Here is an 18,693-nt window from a genome sequence, read left to right as displayed (position 1 = left end):
GCTATGGGAAATTCTGTAATGTGGAAGATGGTGGTGATGATGGTCGTCGGGGGCAAAGGGCAGACGGGTGGAGGGATACGACGGCGACGGGGCCCAGCGAGCGCGTCTTCCTCCTCACATGGTAAACAAAATGTAAACCCACGTGGAGAACGTGCCTCCGCGGTCTGAGCCTTTGTCATGGGGCGTCACACGGGCTGATTGTGAGCTGCTTAGAGGTGCTGCCGGGTTGCCGACCCCCGAGGCATGATGGGAGCACGCCAGCTCAGCCCTGCGAGTCGGGGATTTTTGGAGAAGTGCTTTTGTAGGAGAGAGTCTGTGTGTGCAAGAATGTGCAAGAAGCTCAGAGTGAAGCATTTCTTTTCATTGTCACAGTGGATAGGATGACAAAGACACACACACACACACACGCGCACACACACTCCACATGCTTTTGCTCTCCTAATTTTTTTTATCCATCTCTCGTCTTTTAACTTCTCCACAACCAAAACCTAGCCGGATAATGAAGCCTTTTTATTTTCTAATTGCAGCTGGCTCGCCCTGTAAACCCCCTGCCTCTCTCTCTCTCTCCTCATGGCTTCCTTTAGCAGTGGGATATCAATAACAAGGCACATTGAAGTAACATTTCCTTCCGGGACCGAGGGGAGTCCACGAGCGAGCTGCGGCGGCAGTAAACGAGAAAAGGGCTGAGGCACAACCTCGAGCGCAGCACACGGAGCGGCGAAAATTAGATGCGACAGATTTTAATTGATTCTGTCTCGTGTGTTGTCCTGTATGTTCAGCGTGTGCGTTTAAATATGGCAGGAAGAACGTTTTAAGCACGGCTGGATGTTTTTAATCAGATTAATGGTGACATTAAAGAGTTGACAGACATGAAACAAACACTTATGAAATTATTAGAGACAACCTGCTCGGCCCTGCTTAAATACCTTCTGTTTTTAAGCTGTTTAATAGACACAGATTATCTCAAATGTTAGCCTTTTTCTCCCAAAGGAAGGTTTAATCTTGTGATTTAGAAATGCTATTAATTCAGGATAACATTCCTCATTAAAATCGCAGTATTCTGGATTTTTGTTCGTCCGTTTTTTAAGCTGCAAATGCAAATTTAAGACAAAAATAATGTCTATAAGTAAGAAAACAGACTGCTGATACAATATAACATGTTATTTCTGCATGCTGCTGCATCAGTGGGTTCTTTGCAGCCTGCTTCCTTGTTTAAATGTTATATTGTTGCTTTATCAGCCTCCATAATGCATACAGTAGGGCAGCTGTGTGACATTTTTCTCTCTCTTTTTCTCTCCTATCTCTGTGACATCTGCTGAACTTGTCGGGTGTTTACTGGTGTAACAACTGGCGTCGTCACTCCCCTCCACCCCACCACCACCACCACCTCACCCCTCCTTCCTCCTTCCTCCTCTCTCTGCTGCTCCCCATGCCCCCACACAATGAATACACTTGCATCCAGACTACAGAACCAATTGTCACGCTGGGAGGAAGGCAAATCAAATCTTACGGCAGCAACTAGGCGAGGAGATTGCTTTTCCTCTCAGTGGCAGAGAGGCGAGGCCCGGCGTCCCTGAGCTTCGGGTTTTACTGGAGAGAAAGAAGCGCAAGGGGTGAAAAGGGGAAAGCTACTGGGCTGCAGCAGCTGGACCGCAAGTCTCCCGCAGGTCAAGTCTCACCCATTTCCCTTCCATCTTCACCCTCCACTCTCTTTCCACTTCCCTCCGCACTCATCCTGACACTACCTATCCGTCACCCGGCGACACCAGGGACTACATTCCTCCCTCTGGTCCTCTGGATGAAACGGAACAATAATTACGGGGATAGAGTGGCTCTGGCCGCCAAACCGGGGCCGCTCAGATCACAACAACACATTGTCCAACCTGATTAAGGAGCCATTTGTGGCGTCTTCGCTGTAGTTAAGCAGCCCTCGTGCTCTTGCCTGAAACTTGACCTCGCAGCGAGATGTATTGACATGTCCTCCAATTTGAGGTCGGTTAGAAAACGTGGGGGCAGACATTACATTTCTTTACAGGAAGCCTCGGCTAATGCATCCGATTCCTCCTCAGAATAGGTGCTTATGAGGGACTCATCTCTGCCCAAGGTTATGCCCTCACATGGGTGTTTGTTTATTTCCACTGACAGTTTGATAAATGGAGGAAATGCGGTTATCTCCGCCGAACACTTTGATTAACGGGTCGCTGTGGAGGAAGAAGCCAAGGCATGGAATGGTTGAGTACTATGAAGACTGCTGCACATTTAAGAGAGCTCCGTGTAAAAACCCTGAGAGAGAATTGCATTATGGAAAGTACAGTTCCATTTCTGGACTGGAACAGCTTGAGAGCAGGGGCATACTGCCTCCCTCTCCAGGCCATGCTCGCACACAAACCTGCCATCCAAACCAATTACAGGCTGCAGCCCGAGTGACATTCACAAGAAATTTCCTATCTTGTCTTTTAAATGAAGTTTTCCCCTTGTTACTCATGCCTTGCATTTTCATTAGCCTCTCTCTGGACGCGCAGGCACTGTCGAAGACGAGGCGGGTTTATTTCAGGACCAGAGTGGAGCTCAGGTGAACACAATGCAAACACAGACGCGTTATACAGCCGTGCATCTTTTAAAAGACGGATATATTTCTAAAAGGTGGCTTAATTTATAAATGAACTCCATGATATGTGTGATTAATAACGTAATCTGTGTTGCAGTATGTTGCCGCTGCTGTTACCTTTGATATTTAATGGAGTCAAACTGAACGGGAACAAAAGGAGTCGGGGGTAATAACAAGAGAACAAACATGGCGCGCTCCAAATTAAAGGCTAATAATAAAATGTTAATTAAATTCCTTTTATAAATTATCTTCTGTATCGTAATGAGTTAAAGTTTAATTAGGGCTAAATGGTAAAAAGGAGACGCGACGATGCTAACCTTCAGCGCAAACACATTGCATCATAAGGCAGCTCGGCGCAGTCAGAGGCCTGCCCTCGTATTGTTGCTAATTATTCATTTTCCTGCACAGATAATTAGGAGGGAAAGAGGGGAGATGGCAAACAACAGCTTATCTGCTCATGATTGAAGGGAGACCTTTGCACTTTGAGAATACTGACGGGGAACGTCATCTTTGAGATGCACGAGTTCCTTAAAGTTTGCAGAGATTGAAGATGAGCATCAGTCAGGCAATAATCTCTATTTACAGGCAGGGACGTGGAGTCCGTTTGTAGTACGGTTGTAGTCTGAGTAATATTGACCAATCACGTATCGGCAGGCTGCGGCGTGTGCAAGAAAAACAGTCCGTGTGGAGAGCAAAAGCAGGCGCTGTCATGACGTCCCGGCTCCCATCAGCGTCATCTGACGACGATTTAGCTTCTTGTTAATCTCTTTAAACAGACATCTACATGCTAACCGCTAACAATCTGTTCTAGATCTAAAATTCAACTTGAATTCCCTTGAAGCTGTGTCAGATTTCCCGATTTCCTCAAATGCATCAGAAATGGTCGATCCGACCTCCGTTCAACAAACGAGCATTTTAAAAGTAGTTTTCTTCTCCTCTTTAGGACAGACCTGACAAAGCTTCATTTTGACTTTTTACTGATCTGCATCATCAAACTTAAGACCCGTTAATCAAAGTAAATCTACAGTTTATTTTTCTGTGAACAATGCGGCACGCGGAAAAGGAAGTCCTTTATCACTAACCACTGGCTATGCGCCCGGCATGTTCACCGTTGTCCCCAGAGGCTATATCGTCTTGAGACCTTAGCCGATGACATCTGAGAGAGGTCAGACAGTAAAGCTGCTCAGTTTATAGATAGGCTGCACTTATATGAAGCTTTTGGAGTCTTCCCACCGCTCATTACATGTCACGTTCACTCTTTCACACTCACATTGACACACTGATGGCCAATCTCCAATCAGGATCTATTAGATCATACGAGCAGTTTGGGGTTCAGTGTCTTGCCCAAGGACACTTCGACATGTGACTGTAGCACTCTGGGATTGAACCCCCAACCTCTCCGATTGAGAGACGACCGACTCCCCCATTCAGCCACCAGTTTGTGTTGTCTTTGAAGACACATGAAAACTCCATCAACACCAAGAAACCAAACAAACACGAGCATGTTTTTTTGGTAGCATTAACAAGCCCTTGCATTTTTCATCGTCTACAAACAGGTCACGGGAGCGATTTGCCAGAGGTAAACACCACGCGGTGGCTCCTGTGATCTGACAGCATCACTTTTATTTATTTAAGCGTTTATTTCTTTATTTCAAACGCCATGCGAGGTGACTGGAACTGTGATGTTTGGCATTTTCCGCTGCTCCCCCGTCCTGCCTGCTCGCGCTCCGGAGCATTGTGGTTTCACTTCCACGCAGAGGCTGGAAAAGTTCAAAATGTTCAAACCCATTAACATCTAACGAGGGGAATGTTTTGTGTATGGCAGCTGCACGAGGCTGCTTCTACCTCACCAAGCAGGCCGTGTGTCAAACGTGTAGCTCACGTCCTAATCAGCTATTGTGCTCCAGAGCCTGCATTAACCTTTCTTATCATGGGGGTGACTTTTTTTCTTTTATATCCGTAGCGAGGCTTTCCTCGGAAGTCAACCCATCGACTTGCAGCTTCTATCTGGATACAATATCTGTGCCGTGGAATTTTAAGCGAAGCCTCTGCTTTCATTTTGCGACAAACACCTGCATCTTATCAAACTCTGTCGGCAGGGTCGTATCCTGGCTTTCTCGCATGACCGGGGAAGTCCTTTGAGAGGCTTTGATACCCTCTGACATCTTCCCCCCAGTGTGAGGAGATGCTTTGCAGATGCAGGAGGGGGGGGGCTACCTGCTCAGCGTTACACTAACTCCTCTGTCCATGTGCTCCTTCTCGTCAGACGTTCTCCTCACTAAATGAATGTCGGGGAGGGGGGGGAGAAATGAATGTAGGATGCCTTTGAACTGTGTTCTCTAATGTGGGTCAGAGATCTATCGTATGCATATTCTGGAAGCCTTTTCATCTGCAATTGCCGAGTTAAGATTCCCTCGGTGCGCTCTTAATTTCATCTACTTTTTCTCGCAGTTATTTATTTAATATCTCCACATTAATGTCTGCTCAAACATGGTAAAAAAGTGAAGAGTTCAGAGGAGAATAAAGGGAAACTTTTCTTCTCCCTCTGTCTGCGTGATCGTCTGTCCGCCCTAATGACTCCATTTTAAAGACTTTGGGCTGACCGGCAGCAGAGGGAGAGGGGTGAGGAGGAGAGGAGAGGAGAGGCTCGCGCGCGCTCGCTGCAGCACTCTTCCTCAGCTCTCGACTCCCAGTCAGCCTCTCTGTGTGTGTGCTTTGAAAGAGAATAGGATTCAGCCCTTTGAAAGCCCGGGCTGCTCACCGGGGCCTTTGTGTAAAATAACATTTCTACTGAAAGCCAATTACTAGCTAACATTATTTTGGTTGCCTCCATTATTAAAAGTACCTCTCTCTCTCTGTTTGCCCCCCCCCCATCATCCCTCAACCACCACCCCCCCTCCCCACCCACTCGCCCCCTCCCTACCCTCTCTTACAGACGGAGAATTACTCCATTGACTCCAGTTACGTGAACAGCAGAGCCCACCTCATTAAAAGGTATGTCTTGATTAGGAATTGTTACCAGCACCTCGTTACCATTGTTATCTGTAATTGTTTTATCTAATGAGCGCGCAGCTACCGGTGCTGCATTTGTTCCTGCATGTTTCTCATTCAGCGTAATTGTAATGGGAGGATAAGATTTTTGGGGGGATGAATGGAATTCCCTTCATAGTGCGTTTAGTAGACACTTGTTGAAATGAGGCACGGGCTCGTACTAGCAGATTATTACATCACACCGAGCTGCAGCTTGCAATGATTCCCACATTTACAGATAACCTTATTACTCCTGGATAATTTGGTTCATTAGCAGACTCGTGCCTTGATCGGGTTTGAATAAATACTCATTGAATGAATGATATTCTTTTAGCGCGTTCCCTCCTCTGTTTTTAAACACAGCACACTTAAGCTCCTTTCACACTGGTTAAAAAACCTGGCGTGGTACACACGACAAGATAATCGTGGTGTGAGGCATGTTAGGGGTGATCTTACTTCCCCCGTTCTGCTCGGAAGGCCGTCGTAGCCGCACCGATTTCAAATATTAAACATGTTCAATATTTACGATCCATTTTCCTGTTGCGAGCACGCACTCAGTGGATTGTCACGTGGAGCGAAACGATAGCCAATGGTGAAGCAAGCTTACTGAAGAAGGAAGCACAACAATCGCAAACGCGAAGTAGCACGTGTAGCCCATGTTCACGCCGTCTCCACCTCTTCATCCACAGTTTGTTCTGTTTTCTTTCTGAATTTTCAGTAAAAAATCATCGCCAATTCTTCCGGCCTGTTGTCCGCCATGTTTGTTTACTCTAAAGTCTCATTTGTCCGCGTGAGATTTCCAGTGTTGAAAGTTGGAGAGTTAGTTGTACTGCAGGAGCAAAACTGTTCAATCTATGATTACATATCGTCAGGTGTGGGCTCTCTCGCATTTTCAACATCTGTTCAGATTTGAAAAATCTTAGTGTGGGAAAGGCTACAATCGGCATTCAGACCTGGACCAGATTATCGCCTCGGCTCCAATCGGCAATGATGGGAACACAAAACCCAGGTCGACACGCTAATCTCCGCCCCCTTTCCGGTGCAATGCTATGCCGCGCATTGAAGTTCTGGCCGCTGTAAATACAGAAGAACATACAACGGCGAATTTGTTCTTTGTTTCGTGCGAGATGGAGCAACACTGGTGAGGCAGCGATGTGAGAGAGCGTCCTCTGATCTGAGGGGAAGAAGAAATACGGCGACAGGGCGGCTAATGTTTACTAACCCTGAATCTGACGTGTTTGTGACGTCACACGGTGACGAAGCAGAGCGACATGAGTATACTCCACTGGCAATGGGAAAAGAGACAATCGACATCTCGTCAACACGCTAATTTTGGTGGGAAAGGGGTACTATTAGTCCTCTTTTTCCCCCTGAGTGAGGAATAAAATGTTTTCATTGTTCTTTGTATTTCAGTCCACCTGAACCAGCTTATTAGATAGCAGGAATGCAGGGCTAGGGGTTAGGGGGGTCACATTATAATTGCCTCCAGCCATTAAGGTTCTCTTCACCAGGCTCACTTGGAAAACTACAATCCCCCTCCCCTTCTTACCTGCAGCCATGGATCATTCCAGCCCTTTTTCCTTTTGTTTGAGGCCATCCCGGCCCCCCTTTGAAAACCCATTATGGCAATTTCCCCCCCAAAAGATTCCCCCGCATTAATGTAAACAAAGAGCATTCAAGTGTGGGGCCTTCTGCAGCACACTACAAAGAAATCCCCTCAGGAGCCGGGGAGCCTATGGTCTGGGACAGGTGCAATTACAGTGATAACATCAGAGAGCCAGCATTACCTGCAGTCCTCTCTCCCAGGCTGCAGAATGCGAGCCTTTGGCTGGGGAATGCAGCTACCTTGTACTGCCCTTCACTTCCTCTACCTCTCCTTTATGTTTGCACAGTTCTGTTGACTCTCCGTCCTTTCTTTTCTCTGCTTTCTAACCTCTTCTCTCCTCCTATACAAGTCATTCACATACTTCTTCCTCCTCCTGCACGAACACATGTTCATATATTCCCCCCTATTTAGTGTTGTTTGTAAAGCAGAATTTGTTCCAGTGGGATGGAAATCAAATGAAGGGAAATCACGCTGTTAGTGTGCAGCTGTTGATTGTAACCCCCCCCCCCCCAACCCCACCCTCTTTATTGACTGTGAGCCCCAAACAAGACAGATGCTCAGTTTGTATGCTTCCAGCGTTTCCTGCATCCATCTTCCTTCCAGGAATTCCTGATTACTGCAGTATTTGTTTGATTGTAGTGAGCGAGTGCCTCCTGTTTGTTCTGTGCGATGTCCTTGAAGCCAGTGCATCCATCCAAAAATGTCCCCGGCTGAGACACCCTGTAGCTGCTGCGCTATCTGTGAAGTTAAAGAATGTGCACTTAATCCAGAAAGGCTCCCTTAAACTTGCTTCTTATTTCATGATTACTGCGAGCAAAGAAGCCGCGGAGAAGCTTTGTTCTCTGCAGAAGTGTAGCATTTAACTACGACTCGCAGCAACAGCAGAAAAACACTATTTGTCTGTTTTGAATTCATGGAAAATAGGCCTCTCAAAAGGGCAAAGAAATCACAGAAAGGACAGGGCAGGGGAAGACGGACGGCTCATCACAAACGAAAGGTGTGCTTGCGAGAAAAGGCGACGTGACAGTTAATCAACATTCCCCCCTGTCCCCCCTTCTGGCCCCCATGTAGCACGTCGACATTCAAGGACCTGGAGGGGAACAGTCTGAAGGACAGCGGGCACGAGGAGAGCGACCAGACCGACAGCGAACACGACGTCCAGAGAGGACACTATGTTGACACGGCTGTCAATGACGTGCTGAACATGACCGTGCCCCCTAATGTTTGCCAGCTGCCAGACCAAGGTAAGGAAAATCTGCGCTTGTATGTGCCTGTGTGTGTGTGTGTGTTCAGAGGATTGGGACATCTTTTGGAGAAGATGAGGCCAATATGTGTTTGTGTGAGTCTGTTTTTCTGCCACAGGAGCATCTTTTAAGGTGCATTACGAGCTTCAGATGTGCAAGTATGAATAACAGCGCAGTTTTTTTGTCTTTGATGTCCCGCTAGAGCAGCTAATGTGCAGGATCTCTGACAGCTAAGGCTCCCCTTTGATACAGGCTTAGGCAACATTATTGACTGATAGTAGCCATGTCGGCTCTTGAAGTGCGGCCGACTTCAGATGTGCCTGAATGGCAGCAATTAGGCTCACAAAGGTAGAAGGTGGGAATCTACATATCTCCACGTGCCCTCATCCATTATTCAGCGGGATCATTTAGCGGCGAATTAACGTGGATGTTTCATTTCTGACTCGCCGCTTAAAAAGACATCCGCTTGGTTGGCAGGAGTCAGCGTAAGGGGTCGTGCTCGTTCTTAACTGCTGCCAGTCAGAGCGAGGGAGGGAGCGGGTCAGTGTGTGTGTGAGAGACAGAGGAGAACGGAGGATAAAGCTGTCCGGGATGTGACTATATATGCACCTGAGGGTGTTTACCGGGCTCAGAGGAAGCGCCGCATGCACAGGTGCAGAAGCTCAGCAGAGCTCCAGAGTCAGACTGTGTGGAAATTGCAGACATTTGAGGATGACTCACATTAGCAGTTTTACTCGGAGTGAGGAGGAAACACCGGACGTTTTATTCTCCCGAGGACACTTGCAGATATCGCTCGCACTATCTCTTCTTTACATTGAGCTTTATTTTGGGAACAAATTCTCCCTTTCTCCAAACCGAACCCCAGTAAAGCTTTGACTTCCTCCCCACTCTACATTTTCCCCCTCCTCGCCTCGTACGGGGGAGACATTTTAATGAGCAAAAGATAACGAAAAGGAATCCTACATTAAAAAAAAACGCATCGAGGAATCTTAAATAATTCATCTATTTTTATCCGAGGAGTGTGAAGTGTGTGGGTGTGGCTGAAGCAGCGAGGAACAGACATGTGCGGGCTCTCCGTTGGCAGAGCTAACTAACCAGATGCTTCACGTGGAGCAATGTGGCCGATGATGTTGTTTGACTGGAGGATAATAACATTAGGCAACCTGCACTTTATGTTAATCCAGAATAGAGTCACACGATATGGCTTCATGGCGGCTCGCCCGTGTACTGTAATGAATTAGCTGAGACGTTTATGGGGGTCAGGAAGTATGGTGACCGTTAGAATCAACTGTGTGTTCCCTCGGCGCCCGGCAGCAGACGCTAATGAACAATGAAAATTTGCTGACTGTTGGTTGCCGGCTGAAACGACTTCACAAGCGGCGGAAAAATCAGGCCTTTAAAAAAAAAAAAAGGCATCCGCGCTGACAGGCCTTCTTGTAGCAGTATCTCATTATTGGAGACAATTAGAAATGATGTACATGAAGAATATTACAAGTGGGGAGAGCTCTCTGAGGCGCTGCTTTTTTCATTAACACCACCGATGATTGTATCTGTTTCAGCAAAATGGACGCGCGCCGGCTGAATGTGTAATGCAGCGACGCGTCGGCGGTAAACAGAGACGAGAGGCTATTTCACAGAGCTGTCCATTCTTTTGACCAGAACGAAGCGATGATAGCGAAGGATCTGTTTGGAATCACAATTAGGTGCTTTGTTATTGGCGGGCAGTTTTCCTTGAAAAAAAAATGTCTCCTCTGGAATCTTTCCATGCTTTGTTTAGAGGAAGTCTGCAGCAGTGGTCCTACCAGAGAGTAATGAGAAGCTGTTCATAATAATTAAAGGGCCAGTTCGCCGATTTTCATCCACAGTCCAATCATGCTGTTATGGGGAGCTAATGCAGTCGTGGTAGGAAAAGAAATGCTATTTCGCTCTGTGCCTTTGGAGGATGCTATCCGCTTCTCCGATGGGCCCTGGAAAACCTCCGCCAACCTTCCTCACTATAGGACGCCCACCTCCGATGTTATAAATCGTAAGGTTTGAAATGTAGACGCCAGACCCGAAGACTTTTTAGACGATCCACCGGTATATTCTGGTCGTATTTCAGATTCTGTACCGCTCTGAGCCGTTGCCTGCAGCGACACTTAAGTATTTCACTCCAGCGTCTCTCGCTGGGCCGTTCCCTTTCAGAGGGAGGGGCGCAATGCATGCTGGGTGTTGTAGGAATGTAGAATGGGCGAAACAACGACCTGGTTTTTTTCAATTTCATTTATTGGGATTTTTACAAAAAGTGGTAGAAAAAAAATTACAGATTAAAGGTTGGAATCAGTCATCAACAATGTAAAAGATCATAATTTACAAAAAGGAAACATAATACCCGCATAAAATAAACAAATAAAATAATGATAATTATAATAATAACAATAGAAAATTGTAAAAAAGAAGAAGAAGAAGAAAAAAGACATGTAGGAGATGTCGCATGAGACGCGTGTCATTCCGGGGAAGTTTAATATGATGATTCTGAAATTCAGCAGCTGAGTTCTTCTTTAATGTGATTCAAAGGAATTCCATAGTTTATAAAAGGTCTTTGTGGAGCCTCTCAGGAAGTACTTTAGTTTAAAAAAATAGAGTATATCAAGTATCCAATGTGCAAAGGTGGGTGGGTGAGCATCCTTCCATCTGAGTAATATTAAACGCCTAGCAATCAAGGTGATAAATGCGACCCAGTCGGCTTCAGCCTTTTAGACCACAAGCTGTTTGTACGACTTTCTCCTCAGCTGTGGCGCCAACTTCAAATATTATTGCTTCTATGGATTACAGAGAACACCAGCTTTGACTGACAGCAGCTTTTTCCAGTGGCGAACTGCTCCTTTAAATTTGTTGACCAAAGATCCTAACAGATGCAGAAATATAATGACATAGCACATGAAATCGTCCCTCTGTTACCATCTTGACGGTCTAATTACATGCTTATAGGGCTGACGGAGAGGCACAGATTCAGCATGACGCAGACGCTCTGCTCTTGTATGAGGACTGTACACTTTCTTCTCTTCTCCTGCCTTGCTTCCTCTGAGCCTCCAGTACAAAGGCAGAAATAGAACAGTGCGGGTTTGTAGAATTCGAGAGCGGCCGTGGTTACAGTCACGTGACGACGGCGGTTTCGCGTTGAGCTCATCTGTCTTAATTGACAAAAAGTGGACACTCTCTCGCTGGTTGTATCGGGGCGGAGAGAGGGAACTGTCAGAAAACAAATAGGCATGTTCGCTAAACACCCCGCTGCTAAGATGTCTTCTGGGAGTAGCTTGTGTTGTACAGTGCGCCTCTCCTGCCAGCGAAAGCAGAAAACAAGTGGAGAGACTGCAATTGCCAAAGGACAACAAACACACACACAGACGAGGCGAGGAGCGAAGAGGCCTGTGTGCTTTTATTGTTCTGTTTTCTTGTGCTGATAAGTGCTGAGAACAAAAGGAGGCTGGAAAGAGAAGGAAGGGGTTAAACTCTCAGTGCAAATGTTTGCCATTACACGGCGTCGTGTAAAAGACGTCGTCCAGGAGACGAGACGTTACCTTTACACAAAGACCTCGAAACCACGTCACGTCGGGGGCTTTTGTTTGTGTGACAAGAATCAGCTGCTCACTATTTTTCTTTCTGTATCAATTTATTAGATATTTGGCTTTTGTCCGTGGGAATCATTCGTGTTTTTCAAAGGTTTCAACGACGCCATTCACACTCCCGCCACAGCCGCCGCCAAGGTAACTTCCAGAGAAGTGCCTGTGAAGAGATTTTCTTCTTAAATCTGCCTCTTCTTCGTTGAGTCCCTGCCAAGAATCTAAAGAGGCGCACGCGTGTGTGTGTGTGTGTGTGTGTGCGCTCTTTTTTTTAAAAACCTGACCTGAAATCTCCCTCACCCAGTGGATTAGATTTAGGGAAGTATCTGAAGAACAAATTACATTAAATCTCCTCAAATCTATAAAAGAAGGACTCTCTTAAACATGTAATGGCTCCCTCATATCTGCCAATAGAATAAAAAGGGACGTAGCTAAAAAGTGAGAGCTATATAAAATCTTCTCTATCTTTATAGGCATGTCTGTGAAGTTGGTGGAGTGGGGGGGTTGGTTGAAATGTGCGACATGCTAGCTTTGGCTCTTGCAGAACCATTAGTGTCAGGGGAGAAGCCAGGGAACAGACTCGGAGGGGGCCGGCGACAAAGGGAGCTAAATCTATTTTTTTCCCGACTTCCTTTGATTGTCATAGCTCACACTTTAATTCCTCCCGGATATGGATGAGCCATGGTTTTTAGGGATTAAGATTCATGTATTGTTAAATCGCTCGAGTTATCTCAGCAGGAGGGGAGGGGGTGAACGAGAGAGAGAGAGAGTGAGAGAGAGCGTGATTTCGCTTTACAGCGTCCGATTTGTGGGTTTAGAGGTTTGTGGCGCTTCGTTTTGGGATTACTACCAGGTCAATATGTAAGTGTTAGAAAATAAAAGCCCTTCCCTTTTCGCTTTATTAGACTCAAAGGGATCCAAGACTGCTCAATTAGCCGGAGCAGGGAACAGGCCTCTTTTATTTCTGACACATTCCTTGGCCTCCACCTCTGGAGAATATCTCTCATCTATCTGCTCGCTCCCTGTGGGTGTGTGCCTGAAGCTGCAGCCCAGGAATGGAAGCCCCCTCTGTGGGCCGCAGACTCTTCCAAATTCCCTTCTTCCATCAGCAGATCCGCTGGGTCTCCCTGTCCCTAATTGATTTCAGCCCCCCCCTTCGCTCCTCTTTCCCCCTCTCCTTCCATACATCCTCCTGCTGCCTGCAAACATCTCCCAACTTCGCGCCACTCAAGCACCCCCCTGCTCTCCCCCCCTCTGTTGAATTAAAGAAAGAGTAAAAGCAGCCTCGCGTGTTTCTGCTGCAAACTTGCCCTAAATTCAACACGGGGAACATTTCGAGTTTGCAGTCCTCTGATCTACTAACGAAAATGCTGACAGGTGTCAGAATGAGGAAGGCAACAGGAACAGGGCCGTGCTGCTGACAACACGAGAGAGAGAGAGAGAGAGAGAGGGAGGCTGCGTGTGAGGGAGACGGAGATGGAGAGATGAGCTGAGAGTCTAGTAAGCAGTCTGAGCGAGGGGGAATAAAAGAGAGGAAAAGAGGAACAATCTCTCTGACAGGTAGGATTGTGTTTTCTGTGTGTGTGTGTGTGTGTGAACGTGCCAAAGGGTTTGACTGATTCTCAAACAACATTTGATTGAATTAAGCACCAAAACTCTTCTCCGATGCTGGAGACAACATGTGTTGCTCTTATGATGTCTCCTGATTAGATTAACACACAAACTCCATACTGGGACCATCCATTTTGATTTGGATTTGTCTAATCTAATGTGTAACCCGTGGTGGAGGTAAAATGGCTGACAGTGACAAAGAGCTCGGTGCAATACGAGCAATAAGGAAGACAGAGTGCACACACACGTGCACGCATACACACACACACACACTGCAGGCTCAAACACACCAGAGGATGCTCGCGAGCAGGTGTGATGAAGTCTGTAATGAACAACCAGGATGCAGATTCTGCCTCTGAGATGTGGAGACTTGAGGAGGTAAAAAAAAAAGAAGGAAATAAAATGTCGTTTCAAGCTGTGTCCATCTGCGCTCGCCTCTTTTATCGTCTCCGAGTGAAACAGTGCGACGCAGCGAGAGCTCTGCCTCTGTCTCATTGAAATTAAACCTAATGTAATAAAACAAATATTGATTCTGCACCTTGTAAAACGGACGAGTGACCGCGATTGCTTAAAGGGAAGATGTGCTCCCTCCCTCTATCTGCTTCTGCACAAACTCCACCGCTCTGTTCTAAATTTGAAGAATCTTCCCCTGGCCTCTCGGTACTGTTTGTTTGCAGTTCTCGCGTAAGTCAACAGATCTTTTTTTAAAAATCATCCGCGCGCCCGTCTCTTTTTAGTTCTTTAGTTAATCCCAGGAGGGAATAAGTTAAGAGATGTGAAGAAAGACTTAAACAAACTTGACATGTTTTGATTCCCCGCTAAGTTTTTACAAGCATCGCCTCTAGCTGCTCTTCCTCCGCCAGCACAGACGCAAACAAAACTGCAACCAGAAGGTTTCTGTTCTCCAGCCCGGGCTGGAAAACATATAGTAATGTTATAATCGTATAATGGAACCCTCGTTCTGCCACAGCTCTCCTAAATATACCCAGTGTATTTAATCAGCTCAAGAGGGGACTGCTTATCTCTCTGCACTTGTCATGGATAGCGTATTGAACATATCAGAGAGAGAAATGGGAATAGTTCATTATTTTCTAGGGCTCACAATGAGCCTGATGTATCTCATTGCAGGCCCTCCACTGACAGCTCATTTTCTAGACAATCCTGGCATTCAGTTCACAACGCGGCAGGGCAAGAGAGAGAGACACAGAGAGACAGAGAGAGAGAGAGTGAGGAAACACAGAGACAGAGAGAAAATAGGGCTCCGGATCTCCATTGCTTATTCATGGCGCTGTGGCATGCTAGGTGTGTTAATAATCTCCGCAGAAACCAAGTGAATCACAGTTGTTTGTTGAACACCTAGCCAAGCTGGGCCCCAATCGACAGCAGATGGGAAAACAGGGGGATCAGGATGATCCCAGACAGAGGGAGGGAGATTAAGAACAGGTAATGTGCTGGAGTTGATGGGGGCCGAGTGTGTATTAAAGAGAGAGGAGAGTACCTGCATTTTAAATCTGCCTGAGAGTGTGTGTACATAGTGTGTGGAGTGTGTGTGGCTGCAGGTTAATCAGAAAAAAGGAGGCGGAGAGTGAGGGAGGAAGAGACGGCAGAGGAGAGGAGAGAGGAGAGGGATAACGATGGGCTGGGAGGGAAATGGAGTGAAATCCGAGCAGCAGAGCTTCAGCATTGTCTCCGGTCTGCTCGCCTTCTGTGGCTCCCATTGATTCCAGCTCTGGTCCGGGGGAAAAGAGGCAGCGGCCATTTTTCCTAACCGCACCATTGTGTTTTTAATTCTTTGAGGTCAAGGCGTGGGCACAACCCTGCCGCCACTGCAAAACAAAGCAAACGGTAATAAGAGCTCGGCGTAAAGCAGAGGCCTGTAGAGGAGTGCAGCTCCATCTGTACTTAAATCACACTCATCTTAAGGACACGAGTTACTTCTGATAATTACTCAGTAATCTTATAAAGATAGTTTTACTCATTAAGTGTTTTAATTGTCCCTCTGTCCCTACATCCCCGCACACCAGCGTTCAGCAGTGAGGTGTATCTTTATTAACACGAGCTCTTGCACCACAGGGTTGATGTGGGCTTTCTGCCATGGATTCTTATCTGAACTTGATTTACATTCGACAGTGATAATCTTATCTTCATTGTAATGAGAGGTTAACAAAGCCTCCTCTGCCAGTGTGTTCCTTATTTACATCCATCCCACCTATAAACAGTGCAGAGGCCGTACCACTATTGTGACAGTGACATCGACAGTGAAGCCGAGGCAAATTATTTTTCCATCAGAGGAGTCTGCAGAGGGAGGTGGCCCGGGTCGACACGACGAGTCGTGACATAGAGCACACTTTGTTTCCTGGTTTCTGTCGACAGTCAACATTGGTGTATTATTTTTTTTAAGATTATTTTTTCGGGCTTTTTGCCTTTTATTGATGGACAGCTGAAGATAGACAGAAAATGTTAGGAGGAGAGAGAGTTGGGGACGATCTGCGATCAGTGCGACGAGGACTGTACGCCTCTGTACGTGGGGCGCCTGCTCTACCGACCGAGCTAAACCAGCAAGACCAGCTCCAGTCATGTTTAAAGACATATAAATTGCTTGCTTCCAAGGCATCTCCTCCTTCTCCCTCATTGAAAATTCCCCAATCTGCATAGGCCCCGCCCGCTATGCACAATTACAACGGCCGCCTCCATCTCGAAAACAAAACACGTCTTTGCCAACGTTTAGCGGCAACTTGTTGAAACTTAGCTAGCTTGAAATTTGGTAACTAGTGGTAGTAACTTGGTGAGTTGGCAAAAATGACAGTTACAGCTGGCTTGCGCATCGCCCAAGTGGTTGGCAACATAATGATATGCATAGCGTCACCCCGTCCATTAACGGGATTGGCTCCTTAGGTTTGTGACGTCTCAAACCTGCCAATCTGAAAACGTGTTGTTCAGCCTGTCCTTGGTACACTGCAGTTTAAAAGCAGACAGGCCCAGCCATGGAGATGACTGCTGATATTGTCCCTGATATGTCTTGTAGCACATGAGAAACACCACATGGAGACGTTTACAAGGTTAAACACTTGATATTCACTGGAGGGGGGCTTTAAAGTCCTTGGACTCTCACTACCTAGTTGCCGTTTTATTTGGGTGACTCAGTTTAACAATGGCTTTTAACATTACGGTCCTACTGGGAAAAGCAATCTGATGATGCTAACATTTTATCTCATATCGCTTGGACTGGACATGAAACCAACAGGGGATTGTGTCCGAAGCTGATTGGCCATTGTTGTCTGTTAATTATGCAATTTGTGTGCTTAACAGTTAAATCTGCCTCCCTCTACCCCAAGGACAAAAAGTCCACCTCCAGACCTGATCCTGATCCTCATCTTGGCCTCCCCTCAAGACTCCCCTACCCCACCTTTACCACAGCCTTGTTGCTGAAATGCTCTGACTATAGCCCGCTCGCATGTGGAGTAAACACCCTGATGAGGACATACTATACACATAGACTAACTCAAAGGAGCCTCAGTGTGTGGCTTGGAAGTGGGGAACCGAGTGACTGCCAAAGCCGGGCTTGTATTACAGGGATCCCAGGATATCAGACACCAGGCGGCCTGTGCTCCCTCCAGGCAGGGCCGAGCCTGGCAGCTGGCCCGCAGCCCAGATAGCTATAATCAGCTCCATTACCTGTAGCACTGACTCCCATTTATGAGCCCTCATAGTGGAACCACGGCTACACTGCGGGGCTTATAGATGCTGTGAATTTAAAGTACAAGTAGCATGCGGTCGCACATGCTATAGCTACACCTGCTGCAGAAACGTACATTGCACGTTTAAGATGACATGCTACACGTGTGTGCGGCGAACAGGGAGAGATTTTCCGTGCATTATGTGTCTTGGCATGAGGCATTTGTTTTATCTTCTCCCTGGGTGAAAGGGAAAGATTAGGAATATACTCTGCTCTGTTTAAGGGGAAAATCAGCTGTCTTCTGACAAGTACATTGTAGCCCGCAGTTTTCTGTCCAGAATACAAAGAGACATTTATCACTGCAGCTGGGGTGAGGGAGGAAGCTGGAGAGAAAGAGAGAGAGAGAGAGGGAAGGAGGGGGGTCTCCTGTGCTGCAGCAATGTGCATTTCTTTTTTTAACCCCTATTACTTCCCCTTTCTGTGTGGAAAAACATCCCAATCTTTCATGCATTTCCTACGTTCTATTTTTCTTTCAATTTAATGCCTTTGTCGTCGCCTTCCTGCTTTTTATCGCGCCTCTCATCACCTTGTTTCTCCTGACAACATTATCACTCACCCGGAATATGTAGCAGGAATATGTAAAGTTATATCGCCCTCCTCAGTTGCACCAACAAAAGGTTACTACCTCAGGCATGGTGCTGTAATATTCCCCTACTCTGCTCTCCTCATGTATATTCAGTGAGAATAATTTATTCTGTAGCATTTTATAGTTGTGAAATGCAGCCTTTTCCCGCACACAGAGCCTGTGTATATACTGTAAAACACGGCACGACAGGATGTACTCTTTGGATTTGTGCTCGGCAGAAGTGTAGCAGAGGTTAAAGTGGAGTCATCCAAATCACCCCGATCGTTACTATCTTTCATTCAGCAATTAGTGTCAGTGCTCCCCCGCTGCCCTCTGCGTGACCTTGCAGGGATGATCTCACTGTATTGTAATTCAACAATTTTTTAGTAGGTCTCAATAGTGGGAGGTTTTGATGTAGCTGCTCGTGACCCGGATTATAAACTACTGATGATGGAGTGAAGGCACGGGGAGAGAGAGGGGAGGGGCCTGCTGAGGTGTGCGGACCTGGGGAGCCGCCCCCCGACCTTTTCTCAGTCCATGAAAGATCTTTCAACACGTCTTCATATTGGAGAGTCTTTGTGCTCTGTCTTCTATTCAATGAATTATCATGCACACGTTCCACAACTTATAACTGTGTAATTTAGGGTCTTATATGTAAAATAATAAGCTTCTAAAAAGTAAGTCTAAATTG

General features: G+C 46.5%; 1 protein-coding gene across 4 annotated transcripts in view; it reads left to right on the top strand.

The window, feature by feature from the left end:
* pcdh19 (protocadherin 19) overlaps positions 1 to 18,693 on the top strand; it is a 59,222-nt gene that overhangs the window by 25,684 nt on the left and 14,845 nt on the right. For all 4 annotated transcript variants that reach the window (XM_069670481.1, XM_069670479.1, XM_069670480.1 and 1 more), the window contains exons 3-4: positions 5,544 to 5,602; positions 8,316 to 8,488. In XM_069670481.1, coding sequence (XP_069526582.1) covers positions 5,544 to 5,602; positions 8,316 to 8,488 — 232 coding nt within the window. The remainder of the gene's footprint in view (positions 1 to 5,543; positions 5,603 to 8,315; positions 8,489 to 18,693) is intronic.

Source organism: Semicossyphus pulcher, unplaced genomic scaffold, assembly GCF_022749685.1.
Source record: "Semicossyphus pulcher isolate SPU_LCO1_2020_fin unplaced genomic scaffold, fSemPul1.0.p SCAF_2, whole genome shotgun sequence".
In the NCBI taxonomy this organism is placed as follows: Eukaryota; Metazoa; Chordata; class Actinopteri; order Labriformes; family Labridae; genus Semicossyphus; species Semicossyphus pulcher.
This window is presented reverse-complemented; position numbering and strand designations above follow the sequence as displayed.